This window comes from Capra hircus, chromosome 15, assembly GCF_001704415.2.
Source record: "Capra hircus breed San Clemente chromosome 15, ASM170441v1, whole genome shotgun sequence".
Classification (NCBI taxonomy): Eukaryota; Metazoa; Chordata; class Mammalia; order Artiodactyla; family Bovidae; genus Capra; species Capra hircus.
Genome location: NC_030822.1, coordinates 68024580 through 68046760, shown reverse-complemented (window position 1 = coordinate 68046760; position 22181 = coordinate 68024580). Strand labels below are relative to the sequence as shown.

The 22181-nt window shown below is 40.3% G+C and overlaps 1 protein-coding gene across 1 annotated transcript; it reads right to left on the bottom strand.

Annotated features, from left to right (window-relative positions):
* LOC102185015 (FUN14 domain-containing protein 2) lies at nucleotides 1–21996 on the bottom strand. Its single transcript, XM_013969426.2, has 2 exons — nucleotides 21925–21996; nucleotides 1–942 (listed from the first exon to the last, which is right to left on the bottom strand). The coding sequence occupies exons 1-2, from the start codon at nucleotides 21994–21996 to the stop codon at nucleotides 415–417; spliced, it is 600 nt and encodes a 199-aa protein (XP_013824880.2). The 3' UTR covers nucleotides 1–414.

Below are 22181 nucleotides of genomic sequence, written 5' to 3'. Positions count from 1 at the left end.
TTTCAAGCTTAAAGGCCACTGTATTCAGTTCCTTTCCATGCAAAACTTAACGAGGTATCTTATATGCTTGCAATGTCTTTTCCAAATCAAGTGTGGGGCAACCTTTGAAGATCCACTCGGTGTGTCATCTTGTCCTATGTTCTGGTAAGTATCTTACGCGAGAAAGGAATATACTTGCTGACCTACAGATTAGTCCCAGGGGAGTGTGCTAGATAAGCGCTAACATCTATGGTCTCTTCCATTGCCGTCAAGCTCACAGTGGGGCCGTTCTCAACTTGAACCACCAGATGCCTACAAAGCCACTCAGATACGCCATGACAGGGAGGAGGAAGAGGAGGAGTTTTCTGTCCTAGGGTGGAGGGGAGAGGCTGCTGGTTGGCAAACGTAGGACTCTTGGTGGTGAAGTCATCCCCTCTAGGATGCCATGCCCAGCAGAAAGCCTCCGAAAAAGCCACCAGTCACTAGAACGTTCTTCTTCACAAACGACACCACGTCCTCTGCTTTGCTCTTGACCTCTGTAGGTATCTGGTTGCTCTTGCGGATCTTCAGCTGTTCCTTGGCCTTCTTCATGTCCTTCTCCACACGCTGCCAGTCCACTTTGATGTAGGCAGTATGGTTGGCAAGCTGAAGCAGAAAAAATCCACCTCCCACAGCCGTTGCAGCCAGTTTTCCAACCTTCTGGAATATGAAACCTGTGCACCATCCAGTGACACCTCCAATTAACAGCTGGGTTGCCACACTATACTTTTCAGCTGAAGGCCCAGATTCCTGCCCAAACAGCGTGCGCCACCATGGCTGCTTTTTAGCAAGTTCTGCAAGGTCCAGTGACTCAAACTTTCCCTCAAAGTTTCCTTGACTGGCGGCGGCCATTTCGGCGAGCTCGTCTCGCGATGACACCCGTGGAGCTTCGCCGCTGGAGGACGCGGAGGGGCGCACCGCCGTCTGCGCCTCACAGTGTTTTATATTTTAGGAATGTCACAGGGGTTTGAAGGATGACTGTGAGCACATTGTATTATGTGACCTATTAGTATTTTCCCCCAATTTCCATCTCTTCTCATGGGAACCAGGTCAAATTTGGTTTGCAATGAAAGAACTCAATTGAGATTTTTAGAATGGTAGTGGCTGCAAATTTTGCTGAATTACTCATATAAATAAGAAATCAGGGACTTCCTTGATGCTTCATGGTTAAGACTCAGAGCTCACACTATAGGGGGAACAGGTTCAGGGAACTAAGAACTAAGATCCCACATACCATGCAGATGAAGCCAAAAATAAAAAAAATAAATATTCCAAACACATTAACTATGCTATATAACTATTTGAACATCAGGTTATTTTAAGAGCAAGTCATCAACATACTGTTTCCTTTGTTGCAATGCCCTTCCTGCCTTTTTTTCACCTGGCTAACTCATATATCTCGATTTCAAGAGATCATCATCTCCTCTTAAGAGCATCACTACAAACAAACTATGAACAAAGCTAGTGGAGGTGATAGAATTCCAGTTGAGCTATTTCAAATTCTAAAAGATGATGCTGTGAAAGTGCTGCGCTCAAGATGCCAGCACATTTGGAAAACTCAGCAGAGGCCACAGGACTGGAAACGGTCAGTTTTCATTCCAATCCCAAAGAAAGGTATAGCCAAAGAATGTTCAAACTACCACACAATTGCACTCATCTCACACACTAGCAAAGTAATGCTCAAAATTCTCCAAGCCAGGCTTCAACAGTATGTGAACCGAGAACTTCGAGATGTTCAAGATGGATTTAGAAAAGGCAGAGGAACCAGAGATCAAATTGCAAACATCTGTTGGATCATCGAAAAAGCAAGAGAGTTCCAGAAAAACATCTGCTTTATTGACTACACCAAAGCCTTTGACTGTGTGAATCACCACAAACTGTGGAAAATTCTTCAAGAGATGGGAATATCAGACCACCTAACCTGCCTCCTGAGAAATCTGTATGCAGGTCAGGAATCAACAACTAGAACCAGACATGGAACAATTGACTGTTCTCAAATTGGGAAAGGAGTACATTAAGGCAGTATATTGTCACCCTGTTTATTTAACTTTTATGTAGAGTACATCATGCAAAATGCTGGGCTGGATGAAGCACAATCTGGAACCAAGATTGCAGGCTGCTGCTGCTGCTAAGTTGCTTCAGTCGTGTCCGACTCTGTGCGATCCCATAGACGGCAGCCCACCAGGCTTCCCCGTCCCTGGGATTCTCCAGCCAAGAATACTGGAGTGGGTTGCCATTTCCTTCTCCAATGCATGAAAGTGAAAAGTCAAAGTGAAGTCACTCAGTTGTGTCCGACCCTCAGCGACCCCATGGACTGCAGCCTTCCAGGCTCCTCCATCCATGGGATTTTCCAGGCAAGAAATTGCAGGGAGAAATATCAATAACCTCAGATACGCAGATATCACCACCCTTATGGCAGAAAGTGAAGAGGAACTAAAGAGCCTCTTGATGGAGGTGAAAGAGGACAGTGAAAAAGCTGGCTTAAAACTCAACATTAAAAAAACTAAGACCACAGAATCTGTTCCCATCACTTCATGGCAAATAGATGGGGAAACAGTGGAAACAGTGAGAGACTCTATTTGGGGGTGCGGCAAAATCACTGCAGATGGTGACTGCAGCCATGAAAGATGCTTGTTCCTTGGGAGAAAAGCTATGACCAACTTTAACAGCATATTTTTTTTTAATTAAAAAGTTTAAATTAAAAATTAAAAGTTTTTAAATTAAAAAGCAGAGATATTACTTTGCCAACAAAGGTCTGTCTAGAGAAGGCAATGGCAACCCACTCCAGTACTCTTGCCTGGAAAATCCCATGGAAGGAGGAGCATGGTAGGCTGCGATCCATGGGGTCACGAAGAGTCGGACATGACTGAGCGACTTCACTTTCACTTTTCACTTTCATGCATTGGAGAAGGGGAAATGGTAACCCACTCCAGTGTTCTTGCCTGGAGAATCCCAGGGCCGGGGGAGCCTGGTGGGCTGCCATCTATGGGGTCACACAGAGTCAGAAATGACTGAAGCGACTTAGCAGCAGCAGCAGTCAAAGCTTTGGTTTTTCCAGTAGTCATGTATGGATGTGAGAGTTGGATCATAAAGAAAGCTGAGTGCCGAAGAATTGATACTTTTGAACTGTGATGTTGGAGAAGACTCTTGAGAGTCCCTTGGACTGAATGGAGATCAAACCAGTCAATCCTAAAGGAAATCAGTCTTGAATATTCATTGGAAGGACTGATGCTGAAGCTGAAACTCCAATACATTGGCCACCTGATGCAAAGAACTAACTCAATGGAAAAGACCCTGAGGCTGGGAAAGATGGAAGGCAAGATGAGAAGGGGATGACAGAGAATGAGATGGTTAATAGCATCACCGACTCGATGGACATGAGTTGAGCAAGCTCCAGGGGTTGGTGAAGGATAGGGAAGCCTGGCGTGCTGCAGTCCATGGGGTGGCAAAGAATCGGATATGACTGAGTGACTGAACTCTTCTCTAGGAAGCCTCCACTAGACCTCAGGTTGAGCCAGTTATCCCTATTCAGTGCTTCCAAACTATCTTAAACTTATTTCTGATCATGTTACCTATTTTCATTTAAAAATTCTTACAATAAAGAGCCACGTAAAATAAAGTACTGAACTTACCACAAAAATGCTATTGCGAATGCTATTTTATACATTACTTTATATCCTTTAGGTTTCCTGAGTAGCTCAAATGGTAAAGAATCTGTCCGCACTGTGGGAGACCTGGGTTTGATCACCAGTTTCGGAAGATCTCTGGGTCATGACGATCCCCTGGAGAAGGGCATGGCAACCCATTCCAGTATTTCTCCATGAACAGAGGAGCCTGGTGGGCTACAGTCCATCAGGTTGCAAGGAGTTGGACAGGACTGAGTGGCTTTCACTTTCTTTTTTCTTTTTATATCCTTTACATAAAATTTTTGTAAACTCATGATTCCTCCTGTCTGATAATGAGGGTGATATAACTGATTATGTAAGCTCTTTTGTATGGAAAATGTGAGATTCTCATAAATATTTAAAAAACAATGTAGATGAAGAAGGAAACCTTTTAGTAAATTCCCTCATCTATAGCAAAGATGAATTATTAAGTCAGTATCTCTGGTTTGTTTCAATGGCACCCCACTCCAGTACTCTTGCCTGGAAAATCCCATGGACGGAAGTGCCTGGTAGGCTACAGTCCATGGGCTCGCGAACAGTCGGATATGACTGAGCGACTTCACTTTCACTTTTCACTTTCATGCACGGGAGAAGGAAATGGCAACCCACTCCAGTGTTCTTGCCTGGAGGATCCCAGGGACAGAGGAGTCTGGTGGGCTGCCGTCAATGGGGTCGCACAGAGTTGGACACGACTGACGTGACTTAGCAGCTGGTTTGTTTCTCTTTTTAGTTTAGGTTCTTTGTTTTTTTGAAGTCAACTGCATCAGTTTAGACCTGTTTAAATATTCCTAGTGAATCTGGTTTCAGTACAGAAAGGGTTTATTAAACCTGAAATTGTATTCCAAGGGCTTAATTAAATAGATTTCGGTTCTGGAAGCAACACTTCATGATTATCTTCCTTCCAAGTTGTTTGCACTAATCTTTCTTTTTTCCCCTCAAACGCTACATGCAAGTTTCCTTTTGCTGACCTTCCCAGCAAAAAAACATAAATCAATTCTTCATATTTTGCAATTGCATCCCTGAAATGCAGGGGGCCGGGGTGGGGAGTTGTTGGTGTTTCCGCTCTGTCATTAAATTACTCCTACGCATGTCACTGATTTTTTGTGATTTCCCATTATTTTGCTTCTCAATTAAAAAAAAAATCAGTACGTAATTTGCTGTAAGTCCTTTCGAGTGTATGAATAACATTTATCAACATAGCTGTGTGATGATAGAATTCAAGCTTTGAAAATTAGAAGCAGAGATCTGAAGATCTCTATTATATACAGATCCAAAGATCCATTTTGGGGTACTGCAAAAAATGTTAGTTTTTGATCTTTGTCATACTTCACAGATGTTCTATCTTGAAATATACAGACAACTGTAAGTGAGGAATAATGTGAAAGCATTACAAAGAAATGAACATGCATTTTAGAACTAAACCTAGTGATGGATAGATTGCTTGGTAGGGAAAAGAATACAAATATATTCTGCCAAGAGAACATATTCTTCAGGAAGTCATCCCTCACTCACCCAAAATATTGTTGGCAGTGAATACCATTTTCCCTTGTGATTAGGTGGTGTTCTCACGAACACTATCAAATCAGATAAAGAATTCTCTTGGAAGTGCCTGAGAGATATATTCATTCATTCAAATATGTGTTTATTGGGACTTCCCTTGTGGTCCAGTGGTTGGGAATCTGCCTCCCAGCACAGGGTACATGGGCTAGATTCCTGGTCCAGGAAGATTTCACATGCCCTGGAGCAATTAAACCGGTTCGCCAAAACTACTGAGCCTGTGTGCCCTAGAGCTGTGCTCTGCGACAAGAGAAGCTGCCACAGTGAGAATCCCGTGCACCGCACCTAGGGAGTAGCCCCTGCTCACTGCCGAGGCTCAGCAGTGAAGAACCAGTGGAACCAAAAATAAATAAAGAAATTCAAAAGAAAAAATATGTATTATCGAATTGCCCACGTTTTGCCAAGCTCTCTTGTAGATGCTTGGAACACATCATTTGGCACAACCAACAAGGATTCCTAGTTAGAGGTGACAGATAATAACAGTAGATGGAATAAATAAGTAAAGTATATGACAACAGCTGATGATAAGTGGAATGAAATAAATTAGAAGAGGATAAGGAAGATAGAAGTGCAGGGCTGTATGTAGAATTTATGTGAAACGTCTCGAGACGGAGACGTGGGCACAGGTTTGAAGGAGGTGTAAGAACATTAATATTAGGATAGAAAAGTTGCTAGTAAAGATGTGTCAAAATCATCATGTTATGACAAGAGAGAAAAAAAGCAAAAACCAAAAAAAACTCCAAGTCATTCTGACTCAATTTTACCTTCAGTTCTGAATGATTCAAAGTAATGGCAGCCCTAAGTGAAGACAAGTAGGTTTTTGATTAGTGCTCAGCTCCAAACACAACCTTCATTTAAGGTCAAGGAGAGGTGGTTGTCTCATACACCCCCTTTAGTTATTAAGAGCAGGAGCAAAAATGTAGTAGATGACCTTGGGCGTATAGACAACTCACACCACATAAATGTGATATACATTAGATATCCAACATTAGATGCTCAAAGCAGGTACCAAAGCCTGACAGTTCATACAACACTTTCCAGGAGATTCAATAACAATACATCAAGATGCAATCTCCTCCAGGACAAATTCATCCTTCCCAAGATGCCAGAAGTCTTTTATCTGCTTCCCAGTGCCTGAAGTAATATATCAAAGAGTCATGAAAATGCCATGAATGTGAAAGTCATTTTAATGAATCAAAGACAGAAGGCAACATGTCCACAGATGTGTAGTTTAGGAAATGTGATCAAGCTGAGAGGATTCAGCTTACTCAATGGGGAGGTGACAGTTGATAAAGTAAATCACAGTTAAAGAGATCATATCATCTGAAAGTATGAGATTAACAGATTCAAACACAGAGACTTTTTGAAATGTGTTTCAGATAGTTGTTGATGTTGTTTAACACGTCTCCAAGGTCAACTAGATGCTGGGGTCTTCAATTACTGACAAAATTTCAGCCATGTTCAGTCTTCTGTTCTTCTTTGGTCTGACTTAGACTGTATGTCCCTTTAATTTTTTAATGAACTAGATAGAAAATTACTATTTTGAGAACATGTGTAACGTGTCAGGCACCATACCAGATGCTTTTACATGTTTCATCTCATTTAATTCTCACATTCCGATGTGTATGTGTGTGGTTATGTAGGAAGAAGGGGAAGCAGAGGGAAGAGTAGCTACATTTTATAGGCGCTCAGAGCTGTTAGATGACTGCCCTAAATTCACTAAGAAATACTAAAGCCTGGATTCTGCTCAAGATTTCTAGCTCTGTTATGCCATATGCTACTCAGCAGGGCCTTTATAATAATTAAGATTTCCATAGCATCTTATTGATTTATTACATTCATATTTTGATCATATGTCATGATCCTAAGATCATCCTAAAGCTGATTTTCTTCAGTTATCAAAATGCACTAAAGCCACCTGTCTATCTTTTCATTATAAGCTTTCATAAACTACATTTACATGACAAACTCTTTACATTTGCCTCTATCTCATGACGAGGAAAGAGACTGCATTTTCAGTAGATACAATAAATACAAAGTATAGCAAATTACTTAACTTCTCTAAGAGTGTTTCCTCAACAATAAAATGAGGATAAAAATCTCTATCTACTTAACTATCTCAGAGGATTGTTGTAAGTGTTGATAACACTGTGTATATGAAAGAGCTTTAAAAATTATTTGTAGTAATGCATTATATCAATGATTATTATTAAAGATCATTTTTGATACCTTTATAATACACTTTCTTCTTGATTTTCATTGCTTTTCAACTTACATAAATATATGCTCGATATCAAAATTTTATAATGTATCAAATATATACAGCAGGAAGTTAAAATTCCACTTCACACTTACCTTTCTCAATCTGACTAATTTTCCTTTCCAAGAAATGATAATGATACTAGCAATACTTGTTCTGGCAAATCTTTGAATATTCATTTATATTCATGAATTTAAATGCATTCATTTTTTCTAAACACATATTAATCACATATATTTTACTTGACAATTTTTTATTTTTGTTAACAACATATCTTTGGATAGTTGTGCGGTAATGTTTTACAATAGATAATTAAGGTATTTTTATTGCATGCTCGTGTGTCTATAATGTCCTTCTGCCTTCAATCTTTCCCAGTAGGAGGACATTATCATGTTTGTGTGTCTATAATGAGCACTCTTTAACACACACACATATATCTTCCTGTACTAGTAAGTATATTTAACTAAGTTAAACTCCTGTAAGTGGAGTGTCTGGTCAAAGGTCATATTAATTTCAATAGTATGGTCAAAAAAATCTCCCAATAAGGCTGTGCCATATTACACATTCTCTGACAGTATACAAGCATCTGATAGTATATGAGCATCTTTTTTTGGATATTTGCAAACACTAGTTATTATCAATAGGTTTATTTTTGCCTATTCAATGAGTGAAAAAGTCATTGCTACTTTCGTTGTCATTTACCCTATTAGCCATGAGGTGTTGCATATTTCAATGTATATGCTTCTGCTGCTGCTGCCAAGTCGCTTCAGTCGTGTCTGACTCTGTGAGACCCCATATACGGCAACCCACCAGGCTCCTCTGTCCTTGGGATTCTCCAGACAAGAATATTGGAGTGGGTTGCTATTTCCTTCTCCAATGCATGCATGCATGCTAAGTCGCTTCAGTAGCGTCTGACTCTGTGCGACCCCATGGACAGCAGCCCACCAGGCTCCTCCGTCCACAGGATTCTCCAGGCAAGATACGTTATTGGCTAATTACACTTTTTTCATGAAATATGCTTTTTTGTTCTCTGTCCATTTTCCCTCTGAATTGTTGCCTTTCCCATGATTTACAGATACTCCATATATTATTACCATATTTCTCCTTTTTATTTTATACATAGCAAATATCTTATTCCAGGTTGTCACTTTTATTTTTGTTTACGGTATCACTCACCAGAAAGAAGTTTCATATGTTTACATATTTAAATCTGTTAGTCTTTCCATTTTTGGTTTCTGTTTTTCTATCTCGCTTAAGGTCTTTCCTACCAAAAATTCTAAAAACAGCCTTTTGTATTTTCTTCTAGTACTACTGTTTTTACTATTCTTTGTAAGAAGATATATACCTATTTTCTACTTCAAATCATATATAAAAAGAGAGTTTTGATTGATTAAATATATATGTATCTATCTATCATCTATCTTTTTAATGTTTCCCACAACAGATAACCAATTGTATTAGCACCATTTTTTGAAAAGCCATTCATTCTCCACTGACTTGAAATCACTTTTACTGTATAATTAATCCTCACACCTACATAAGTTTGGTTTTGGATGACACTCGAGTCTTCATTCTGCCGTGTAATATCTTCTTGTCTAGCTCTAATCCATAAGACTATATATATGTATATTTGTATTCAGTCTCCCAAGTAGTGTCTGACTCTTCGCAACCCTGTGGACTGCAGCATGCCAGGCCTCCCTGTCCCCCACCATCTCCAGGAGTTTGCCCAAGTTCATGTCCATTGCGTTGGTAATGAAATGCACGTATATTGTGTAATTGTAAAAAAGGGGTATTTATACTTTGGCCACCTGATGTGAAGAGCCAACTCATTGGAAAAGACCCTGATGCTGGGAAAGATTGAAGGCAGGAGAAGAAGGGGGGACAGAGATTGAGATGATGGTTGGATGGCATCAAGAAATCAATGGACATGAGTTTGAGCAAACTTCGGGAGATGGTGAAGGCCAGGGAGGCCTCACATACTGCAGTCCGTGGGGGTCAAAGTGTCAGAAGTGACTTAGCAACTGAACAAATATTCTTTCTCCTAATACCATAAATATACTTTCATGTTTCTAAGTAGTTTTTCTTAATTATTATTATTATTAAATATTTGTTTGGCTGCACTGGGTCTTAACTGTGGCATGTGGGATCTACTTCCATGAGCAGGGATCGATCTTGGGCCCTTTGCATTGGGAGTGTGGAGTCTCAGCCACTGGACCACCAGGGAAGTCACTCTTAATTATTACTTGAGGGGCTATAATCTATTGTTTAGATGTACTGTACCTTATTTCTCCCCTGTTCTTGGACACTTCTATTGTTTGTTTCTAAAGATATTGCTGCAATGAACATTTTCACTCTTTCTCCCTCCCTCCCTCCCCCCGCCCCCATTTAATTGGCAAATCCTTAGTAGTAGAATTACTGCATAAATTGGTGTGAATATCTTTATGGATTTTGCCATGTCTTGCCATATTACTAACAGGATTTCTTCAGTTTTTAGTGTTCTCAGTCATATATGAATTGACTTATTTCACTGCAGTCTTCTCAGTATTGAGTGTTACTTCTCAAAAATGTTGCATAATTTAGTAAAATATTACCTCAAGGTGCCCTGCGGAGAAGGCAATGGCAACCCACTCTGGTACTCTTGCCTGGAAAATCCCATGGATGGAGGAGCCTGGTGGGCTGCCGTCTGTGGGGTCACATAGAGTCAAACACAACTGAAGCGACTTAATAGCAGCAGCAGCAAGTTGCCCTGATAATCCTATATGAAGCTGGTTATCTGTCCCAGTGTTCTGAATGCATCTTGTTTATTATATATCACAGCTATATAATAATTGCTTTTTAAATAATAATAAAAGCTTAATCTGTTTTGTGAGCTTGAAAGTGACATACAATCTTTGATTCCTTCATGCTTCTATTTAACTCACCATAATAGACAACATATTGTAGACTATGGGATAATTGAGTGCCATTCCAATAAAGTCCAGTTTTAGACATTTCCTTTTCTGGCACTCTGTGGCTATGGAGCAAAATAATCCCCAAATTGAATGACATATAATGACCTTTTGTTATGATCACATATTTTCCATATTTTCAACAGGGCACAGACGGCATAACTTTTTTCTCTTTCACTATAACTGAATAATTCAAAGGCTAACAGAGACTTAATGGCTGGGGGCTGGAATCAGTTCAATGCTTATTCACTCACATATCTTGCAGTTGATGCAAGATGTTGGCTAGAACTTTAGCCATCAATGTTGGCTAACAGCTGGAACATCTCCATGTGACTTCCCCAACTGGTTCGATTTCAAGGGCAAGTATCTTGAGAGAGAAAGTCAGGTGGAAACCATATCTTTCATGACTTAGCTCAGAAGTTGCAAAACGTCACTTATTTTGGTAGTCATAATCTCACCTAGATTTAAAAGGAGAGAACCTAGCTTTCCTCTCTTGATGGAGAAGTATTAACATCACATTGTAAGAAGGGGGAGTGGGATAGGGTTATTTCTGCCACAATATTTGGAAAATATGATCTGCCACGTTTGTCATTGTATTTCAACTTTCTGCTATTCTTTTTGACTGATTTTGCAACATATTTACATTTATGGATACACTTGGCTTTTATTTTTTAATTGAAGTATAGTTCACTCACCATGCTGTACCAACCTGTGCTATATGGAACTACTTGGCTTGAAAGACACAGATTTACACTCTACATTTGTGCTGCAGTTCTGTTGATACCATTTATGGTGTTTTCTGAGCTATCTATTTGACTGTCTTTTATTCTTTACTCAAAATAATGTTTAACAACATTCAGATGTTATTGTGGTTTCTGCTCTATCGTAGGGAGCTCTCCTTTGTTGTGCACTTAGCTTACAAGGAGAACTGGTCATAATTTTAGCTCTATGTCAATTTATGGTTAGTGTCAAACTGGCCAAACACTCAAGTAAGGGGTAAAAATCAGATTGGAGGAAACCTAGGAAGACATTGTAGATTGACATCTTGGAATGGGTCCTGAGTGGGAAAATTTTTATTCTATGCAAATGCCCACCAAGAAGAACCTACCCTGGAAGAGACCCTAATAATCTAACGACAAGATGACCTATTTTTAAAATGCATTCATTTTTAATTGAAGGATAATTGCTTTACAGTGTTGTGTTGGTTTCTGCCACACATTAACATGAATCAGCCGTAGGTATACATATGCTCTCTCCCTCTTGAACCTTCCATCGCACCCCTCTAGGTTGTCACAGAGCACCTGGTTGATTTCCATGCATCACAAAGCACATTCCCAACAGCTATCTATTTTGCATATGATAATATATGTTTCCAAGCTACTCTCAATTTGTCCCACTGTCTCCTTCCCCCACCGTGTCCACAAGTCTGTTCTCCATATCGGTGTCTCCACCGCTGCCCTACAGATATGTTCATCAGTACCATTTTTATAGATTCCATATACACGTGTTAATATACGATATTTGTTTTTCTCTTTTTGACTTACTTCACTCTGTATAACAGGCTCTAGATTTATCCACCTCACTAGAAGTGACTCAAATTCATTCCTTTTTATGGCTGTGTAATATTCCATTGCATATAGTGAAGGACAGGGAAGCCTGGCATGCTGCAGTCCATGGGGTTGCAAAGAGTCAGACACAGCTTAGTGACTAAACAACAATACATGAACCACAACTTCTTTATCCATTCATCTGTCGATGGACATCTAGGTTTCTTCCATGTCCTGGTTATTGTAAATAGTGCTGCAATGAACATTGGGGTACATGTATCTTTTTCAACTATGATTTTCTCAGGGTATATGCCCAGTAATGAGATTGCTGGGTCATATGGTAGGATTCCTAGTTTTTAAAGAAATCTCCATACTGTTCTCCATAGGGGCTGTATAAATTTACATTCCCACCAAAAGGGCAAGGTTCCCTTTTCTCCACACCCTTTCCAGCATTTATTGTTTGTAGATTTTCTGATGATGGCCATTCTGATCCACATGAGGTGATGCCTCATTGTATTTTTGATTTGCATTTCTCTAATAATAAGGGATGCTGAGCACTTTTTCATGTGTTTATTAGCCATCTGTATGACTTCTTTGGAGAAATGTCTGTTTAGGTCTACAAGATGACCTATTTTGTGGCTATCAGTGAGAGCTTTCTTTTCTTAGCAAACCCTAGTACTTGTTCAATGACTTTATAAACAAATACAGCAGTAATCTAAGCTGAAGATGGACTGAACAATACGGACTTTATTTTTGAACAAAGCTTACCTAGTGACCTCTACTGCTGAGTGCCTAACCAGCCAATAGCAAAGATTAATGTTGAGTTTTCAATATGGTATCATACCTGTAAGGGAGCAACTGGTCACCTAGTATAAATTGTCTACATTACTCATAGCCATTATGAAGTGGCAACAATTTGTCTTCAGAAGAACAGATATTAATACTTAGTCTGCCTAGTTGTTGTTATTATTTAGTTGCTAAGTTGAGTCCAGCTATTTTGCCATCCCACGGACTCTTTTGCGACTCCACGAACTGTAGCCTGCCAGGCTCCCCTGTCCATGGATTTCCCAGGCAGGGATGCTGGAGTGGGTTTTCAGTTCCTCCTCCAAGGGATCTTCCCAACCCAGGGATAGAACCTCCATCTTCTGCACTGGCAGGTGGATTCATTACCATTGTGCCACCTGGGAAGCCCAGTCCGTTTAATCTGGATGCTTAATTTTATTTTCTCTGTCTGTCATGCTTCTGCCCAGAACCAACTTCCTCAGAATTAACAAATGCCTTATTCGCTACCATCCCACATAACACTGCATTTGAATAATGGACTCATTTTACAGTTAAAGTGGGACAATGTGTAATTTCCATCAGATTCATGGGTATTACGATGTCCTGTCATCCAGAAGAAGCTGGTATTACTATTATAGAATAGTGAATATATAGTGAAGACTCAGTTATGACACTGTCCAAGGAACTATAAGATTGATGTTCTTTCGTATAGAATACAGCACATCCTCTGAGACAGCTTCCAATATATGGTGCACTTTCCCTCATTGACATACATGGGTCTGTAACTCAAGGAACAGAAGTGAGAGTGATTTCACTCACTGTTATAACTACCTATTTGAACAGTGTTTGCTTCCATCTCCTTTTTGTGCTTAGGTGACCTAGAGGTATTAAAACTCAAGAGATGAACAATTTCACAGGGGCCATGATAATGGTCTCACCAAAGTGGAAGTTAAGGCTGCTCTCAGACCATTTTAATTATCCCCAATATCCATTTCCTGCCTCCTGCACAATTAAAATTTTTTTAAAAAAATTTGGTCCAATGGACACTAAAATGGACAGAATTCTAGGATCAACCACAAGATTCTTAACACTGGTGTACAGATCTTATAAAATCTCTCGCCTGGAGTATGGCCAGATTTGTGAATGTGGTGAGATTTCACTCCTGTGAAAGATGGCATTACATGGCAAAAGTACATGTATTTTGCAATAACCTCAATTAGCTTGTAAGCAGATTGTCCCAGTCAAGCCTTCAGATAAGAAGAAAATCTGGTTAATATTTTGATTTCAATTTAGTGAGATCCTGAGCAGAATACCCAGTGAAATCTTGCCAAGACTCCTGATCCATCAAAACTGTGAAAGTGAAAGTGTCAGTCATTAGTGTCCTATTCTTTGCAACCCCACGGACTGCAGCCCACTAGGCTCCTGTGTCCATGGGATTCTCCAGGCAAGAATATTGGAGTGGACAGCCAATGCCTTCTCCAGGGGATCTTTCCAACCCAGGGCTCAAACCCACATCTTCTGCATTGACAGGGGGATTCTTTACCTCTGTGCCACTTGGGAAGCCATTGAGACTAGGTCCCACTGTCTTAATAGGTTTAATGGCAAGAAATTCCAATTTGTCTTTGGCATTTATGAACATTGCTTTGGAGTCTCTGGCTTGTTTTATTTCTCTGCAAAGCACTCATGCTTCTTTTTTTTTTTTTTAAAGCAAAAATTAACTTTGAAACAAACTGAAAATTTTGTTTTGCTTGTAGTAACAAACTCAAGTCTTGCTTCAGTTCTTTCACCTGGAAGAATAGTAGGATATTCTATCTTTGGTTCTTTTATCGAGCTACTTACATTCTGCCTTTATGTTATTCAAATCAAAATAGAGTTTTTTGGTGTTAAAATTTTTTTTTAATTGAATGAAAGACTCTACATTCTATAGTGCTTCACAATTTTCAGAAGTTTACACAATTTCATATAATCTCATAATAACTTCCCCTTTTCCCCTACCACTATATTGACCCTACCCCATTCTCTCTCCTCACGGATAACCAGCCCTGTTTGTTCTCTGAGTCTGTTAGTCTGCTTTTATTGTTTTATTCACTAGTTATATTCCACATAAAAGTGATATATAGTATTTATCTTTCTCTGTCTTATATCACTTAGCATAAGGCTCTCCAAGTCTACTCATATTGCTGCAAATTGCAAAAAAAAAAAAAAAACTCATCTTTTTCATAGGTGAGTAGTATTCCATATCCCATATTCTTTATTCATATCTGATTATGGACTCTTAGGTTGCTTCTATATCTTGGTAATTATAAGTAATGCTACTATGAACACTGAGGTGCATATATCTTTTTGAATTATGGATTTTGTTTCTTTTGGCTATACACCCAGGAGTGAAACTGCATGTCTGCATTTGTATAGAGTTGCCCTCTCTGGTTCTGTTTTGGAATTCCTGTCTCATTCTCTAGCTACCCTGGGCTTCTCAGGCCAGAAAGATAATGGGCTATTTATGATAGTTTTTTCCACCCTGTATTGTACCACAATTCTGGTCTATCCATAGGTTAAAGCTATCAAAAATTGGAAATTCACTCTGTAAGTAATTTACTCCATATTTTGACTTTGCCTGTTTCTGTTCACTCTCTTGACCCCTTGGGTAGTTTTTGCTTGTTTAATTCTTTTTGTATTTTGTCTAGAGTTTATAGATTTTATCTGTGGAAAGGTCAGTCTGTTCAGTTCAGTCACTCAGTCGTGTCTAACTCTTTGCGACCCCATGAATCACAGCACGCCAGGCCTCCCTGTCCATCACCAACTCCCAGAGTCCACCCAAACCCATGTTCATTGAGTCAGTGATGCCATCCAACCATCTCATCCTCTGTTGTCCCCTTCTCCTGCCCTCAATCTTTCCCAGCACCAGGGTCTTTTCAAATGAGTCAGCCCTTCGCATCAGGTGGCCAAAGTATAGGAATTTCAGCTTCAACATCAGTCCTTCCAATGAACACCCAGGACTGATCTCCTTTAGGATGGACTGGTTGGATCTCCTTGCAGTCCACGGGACTCTCAAGAGTCTTCTCCAACACCACAGTTCAAAAGCATCAGTTCTTCTGTGCTTAGCTTTCCTTATAGTCCAACTCTTAACATCTACACGTGACCACAGGAAAAACCATAGCCTTGACTAGACAGACCTTTGTTGACAAAGTAATGTCTTTGCTTTTTAATATACTATCTAGGTTGGTCATAACTTTCCTTCCAATTAGTGTCTTTTAATTTAACTTAATTTAAGGTCAGTCTGTTAGGAGCTTACTATTCCTCCATACTAGAAGTGGAACTCTCTAAACCAAAATAATTTAAAAACTAAGTTTTTAGATAGAAATAGCTAATTATAAGGTTTATACATACTTGATCTTTCCAAGGATTATGTTTTTTAGTGAATGTTTCAGGAGAAGTATCTCTCTACTTGTCATAAGCTACCATTTTAGTTTTACTATGTCAAGATAGTTTATTCTGATTTAAGCTAATGGCACAAATCTATGGATCCAAATTAGTGCTATTCAGATTGTTGTCCACCAACCAGTGCCTGTTTTTGAAGGCATTTGCTGCCTGTCCACAATGAGGACAGAACTGGGAATATGTGTTTAGAACCTTTCATGCAAATTTTATACAGTAATTTTTATGCTAATTAAATATAAAAAAATGGACTGTATTTACATGCCTTTGGCTATTCTTAAATTTCACTTTTTTAGTAATTGATTTTTCTTATGTTTTAATTAATATAATTTATATTTATTATAATTTTTCTCATATTTTACAAGTAATGAATTTTTCTTATTGTCAGTGATAGCTTGGAAATCAGTTCTCACAGATAATTTGAAGAACACTGGACTAGATTTCAAATAAGTAAATAACTTTTGGGAAGGTCTCAAGGTAACCAGTTAATAAGAGAGATGAGCCTAGACTGTTATTCGATTATAGTGATGGTTCCTGAATGAACCTGGGATAGGCTAAAATGTTCTTTTAAAGATGATGAAACTGAGGTGCAGAAAGTCCTAATCAAGTTGATTTTTGAGGGGGATATATGACACAGTAATTAACATGTCAGAAAAAAATTCAGTGCTAATGTAACTTTCAGCTGAGATGAAAGTATTCTTTGTTTGTTGCTCACTCTGAGAAGTTACTGTATTACTATTTAAGTTAAAAATAAAGCAATAAGTTCAGAGGAACAATAAATAATAGGAATATACTCATTTACTGACCCTGCTGTGCAACCGACTGCATACAGGAAAACAACCTATTACATGGGTATTTTTATTCCCATTTTAGAAGTGAGAAAACTGAGTCTTGGCAAAGCAACTTAATCAGAATTATAGAGCAAGTAAGTGACAGAATTGGGGGCTTCCCTCATAGCTCAGTCAGTAAAGAATCTGCCTGCAATGTAGGAGACCCGGGTTTGATTCCTGGATTGGGAAGATCCCCTGGAGAAGGAAATGGCAACCCACTCCAGTATTCTTGCCTGGAGAATTCCAAGGACAGAGGAGCCTGGTGTGCTACAGTCCATGTGGTAGCAAGGTTGGACACAACTTAGCAACTAAACCACCACCACCACCACCAAGTGACAGAATCAGAATTCCAATTCAAATTTGTCTGGTTCCAAAGTCTCTACACTTAACATTACTGTTCTTTATTAATCACTAAATAGACCACAATATAAATTGCTACATCTAATGATACAGATGGTTTCAACTGCTCTACTAACACAGTGCTAAAAATGAACTTTACTAAAAATTCCTTTGCCAACAAGAGTCCATCAAGTCAAAGCTCTGGTTTCTCCAGTGGTCAAGTATGGATGTGAGAGTTGGACCATAAAGAACACTGAGTGCTGAAGAACTGGTGCTTTTGAACTGTGGTGTTGGAAAAGACTCTTGAGAGACCCTTGGACTGCAAGGAGATCCAACCAGTCTATCCTAAAGGAAATCAGTTCTGAATATTCATTGGAAGGACTGATGCTGAAGCTGAAACTCCAATAGTTTGGCCACCTTATGCAAAGAACTGACTCATTTGAAAAGACCCTGATGCTGGGAAAGACTGAAGGCGAGAGGTGAAGAGGACGATAGAGGATGAGATGGGTGGATGGCATCACTGACTCGATGGACATGAGTTTGAGTAAGCTCTGGGAATTGGTGATGGACAGGGAAGCCTGGTGCGCTGCAGTCCATGGGGTGGCAAAGAGTCGGACATAATTGAGTGACTGAACTGAAATGAAAAAATGAATTGAGTAGTAGAAAGTACAAGGGTCTCCCATCCAAGGATTCATCAGCTTTTACCAAACTTAGACTGGAAAATCCATGTTAAGATACCAGGTGACAGTGAGCCAACAATTTGGAAGACAGGTAGGGATGGAAAAGCGTTAGCAAGTTTTTTTTTTTTTCCTAATGAATCACTGTAGATGTTTATTCCTGTTTCTGAATACCTGTTCTCTTTGCCTATCAGAGGAGTACAGTTAAGCTCTCTTTACAGATTATAGAAATAAAAAACATTAGTTGCCATCCAGTACCTGCCAAGCTAGGGAATGGAACAGAAAGGCCAAGTCTTTTTGCTTCAGTACATATTCATTCATTGTAATAAGTACAACAGTGGCAAATTTTATTTTCTTGAGCTCCAAAATTACTGTGGATGGTGATGACTGCCATGAAATGAAAAGACATTCCCTCCTTGGAAGAAAAGCTATGCCAAACCTAGACAGTGTATTAAAAAGCATAGACATCACTTTGCCAACAAAGGTCCATACAGTCAAAGCTATGGTTTCTCCAGTAGTCATGTACTGATGTGAGAGTTGGATCAAGGCTGAGCACTGAAAAACTGATGTTTTCTAATTGTGGTGCTGGAGAAGATGCTTGAGAGTCCCTTGGACAGCAAGGACACCAGTCAATCCTAAAAGAAATCAACCCTGAATTTTCATTGCAAGGATAGTCGCTGAAGTTGAAGCTCCGATACTTTGGCCACCTGATGTGAAGGGACAACTCATTAGAAAAGACCCTGATGCTGGGAAAGATTGAGGGCAAGAGGAGGCAGTGGCAGAGGATGAGATGGTTAGATAGCATCACCGACTCACTGGACATGAATTTGAGATAGTGATGGACAGAGAAGCCTGGCAAGCTGCAGTCCATGAGGTCACAAGGAGTCGGACAGGACTTAGTGACTGAACAACAATGAACTACAGCTTATACGGAACACAACTAGGTTAGCTGCTCTTCTGAGGAATGCACTTACAAGTTAATATTTCACTGCTCCTATACCTTGAGACTTTCTTAAAGACATCAGTTACTGTCAGTGTAAATTATACTCAGTTTAAATCAACATAATTCTATTTATCCTAGCAAGGAAGCTTTTTTTTTAAACTACTCATTGTCTTGATTTCTTTCACATAAATAATCTTTGCATATTTTTATACCACATACATGAGGTGACTGTGACTCAGTGTCAACCAGAGAAATTCCTGTATGATATCTTTTCTATGGCCTTCCTTTGTCCTCTGTAATAGAAAATTACCAGCAGAAGCACTTCCCCTTCACCCAGTTCCTGTTCTCTTATCACAGATTATCCCTTTACACTCCCTTCCTGCCTTGTTGGGGAATTTGAGAGGGCAGGGAAAGACTGCTAAACCTTTGCCTTCTATCCAATATCCACTGCATCCAATAGCATACATGTCTAATCTTTTGCACATTTAACGGTTCCCTCACCAATTCCTCTTTCATACCTTTTTGGATGGACAATGGATTAATGCCAAAGTGATTTTTCCCCTTCACACAATTCAAAACCACACAGAGTTTAATCCAAGTTACAGCAGGACTGATAGTTTCAGCTTTTATTTTTTTGTAGTGCCCTTTCTATAATGTTGGGCCAGGGGTGCAAGGGAAACAGAATGATGAGCAGTCATTTTTTTCCCTACCTGGTTTATACTTTCCATACTACTGTTACCATACCAATCATTTCTTCCTTCTCAACCTCCTGCTCTCTTGTAGCTATCATGTTTGAAACTGTGTTAAAAACTGCTTATACACACTAGTCCATTTCATCCTAACCACCCTTACAGAGAGGGTAGTAATACTACTTACATTTGAGGGCTTTTTATGTATGAAGTATTGTTGTAAGTGTTTAACATGTAGCAAATTTCGAAAACTTGGCAGTGGCCACAGGACTGGAAAAGGTCAGTTTTTATTCCAATCCCAATGAAAGGCAATGCCAAAGAATGCTCAAACTACCGCACAATTGCACCCATCTCACACGCTAGTAATGATTAAAATTCTCCAAGCCAGGCTTCAGTAATACGTAAACTGTGAACTTCCAAATGTTCAAGCTGGTTTTAGAAAAGGCAGAGGAACCAGAGATCAAACTGCCAACATCTGCTGGATCATGGAAAAAGCAAGAGAGTTCCAGAAAAACATCTATTTCTGCTTTATTGACTATGCCAAAGCCTTTGACTGTGTGGATCACAATAAACTGTGGACAATTCTGAAAGAGATGGGAATACCAGACCACCTGACCTGCCTTTTGAGAAACCTATATGCAGGTCAGGAAGCAACAGTTAGAACTGGACATGGAACAACAGACTGGCTCCAAATAGGAAAAGGAGTACGTCAAGGCTGTATATTGTCACCCTGCTTATTTAACTTATATGCAGAGTACATCATGAAAAACGCAGGACTGGAAGAAACACAAGCTGGAATCAAGATTGTTGGGAGAAATATCAATAACCTCAGATATGCAGATGACACCACCCTTATGGCAGAAAGTGAAGAGGAACTAAAAAGCCTCTTGATGAAAGTGAAAGTGGAGAGTGAAAAAGTTGGCCTAAAGCTCAACATTCAGAAAACGAAGATCATGATATCTGGTCCCATCACTTCATGGGAAATAGATGGGGAAACAGTGTCAGACTTTATTTTTGGGGGCTCTAAAATCACTGCAGATGGTGATTGCAGCCATGAAATTAAAAGATGCTTACTCCTTGGAAGAAAAGTTATGACCAACCTAGATAGTCTATTCAAAAGCAGAGACATTACTTTGCCGACTAAGGTCCGTCTAGTCAAGGCTATGGTTTTTCCAATGGTCATGTATGGATGTGAGAGCCGGACTGTGAAGAAAGCTCAGCGCTGAAGAATTGATGCTTTTGAACTGCGGTGTTGAAGACTCTTGAGAGTCCCTTGGACTGCAGGGAGATCCAACCAGTCCATTCTGAAGGAGATCAGCCCTGGGATTTCTTTGGAGGGAATGATACTGAAGCTGAAACTCCAGTACTTTGGCCACCTCATGCGAAGAGTTGACTCATTGGAAAATACTCTGATGCTGGGAGGGATTGGGGGCAGGAGGAGAAGGGGACGACAGAGGATGAGATGGCTGGATGGCATCACTGACTGGATGGACATGAGTCTGAGTGAACTCCGGGAGTTGGTGATGGACAGGGAAGTCTGGCGTGCTGCGATTCATGGGGTCGCAAAAAGTCGGACACGACTGAGGGGCTGAACTGAACTCATCTAATCTGTGAAGCTGGTTTTCCTGTTTTACAGATAAAAAAATTAATGTTCCATGCCTTGGATTACACTGCAAATAACTGAGAGAGGCAGGATGTGAATCCACTAACTTTAAAGTAGGCTTTGCGTGCTTAGTCGCTTCAGTCGTGTCCGACTCTGCGACCCCATGAACTGCAGCCTACCAGGCTCCTCTGTCCATGGGATTCTCCAGCCAACAGTACTGGAGTGGGTTGCCATTTCCTTCTCCTAAGTGAAGTCGCTCAGTCGTGTCCGACTCCTTGCGACCCCGTGGACTGCAGCCTACCAAGCTTCTCTGTCCATGGGATTCTTCAGGCAAGAATACTGGAGTGGGTTACCATTTCCTTCTCCAGGGGATCTTCACGACCCAGGGATCACACCCAGGTCTCCCGCATTGGAGGCAGACGCTTTAACCTCTAAGCCACCAAGGAAGCCTCCTAAAGTAGGCTTTAATTATGATTTAAGGAACAATTACTTAATCATTTTCAGCTCTTGACGTGATGAGTATTTCGCCATCTCACCTCTCACAGCCTCATCCTTTACGCGAACCTGTGTTCAGGTCCTCCCCTCCTCATCCCCCACGTCCCTCTGCCTCTCATCCTACGGTTTGCCCACATCCTTTATTATTCTGTTCTCTTCCCCGACCCCCACATTTCCGTCACAATCGTCCCCGTCCTTAAGGTCCATGTCTTCACACCCTCGTCCCTAGTACTCGCTGCTTCATTATTTTTAAAACGGCCCCTCCGCCTGCAGCCCCGGCTCCCGCCGGCCTCAGAGGCGCCTCGGCCCTCAGGCGCCGTCACGCGCTCCCCGGCCCCCGGCGGCCGCACGGGGTGGCGGCGTGCGAAGCGCGCGAGGGCGGGCGCCCCCGG

Bases quoted from the DNA above. Each gene is read 5' to 3' on its own strand.
- LOC102185015 (XM_013969426.2), bottom strand. From the start codon at position 21,996: ATGGACCTTAAGGACGGGGACGATTGTGACGGAAATGTGGGGGTCGGG. The intron at 943-21,924 runs GTGGGCAAACCG...TGTGAGGCGCAG, and splicing joins AGAACAGAATAATAAAGGAT to ACGGCGGTGCGCCCCTCCGC.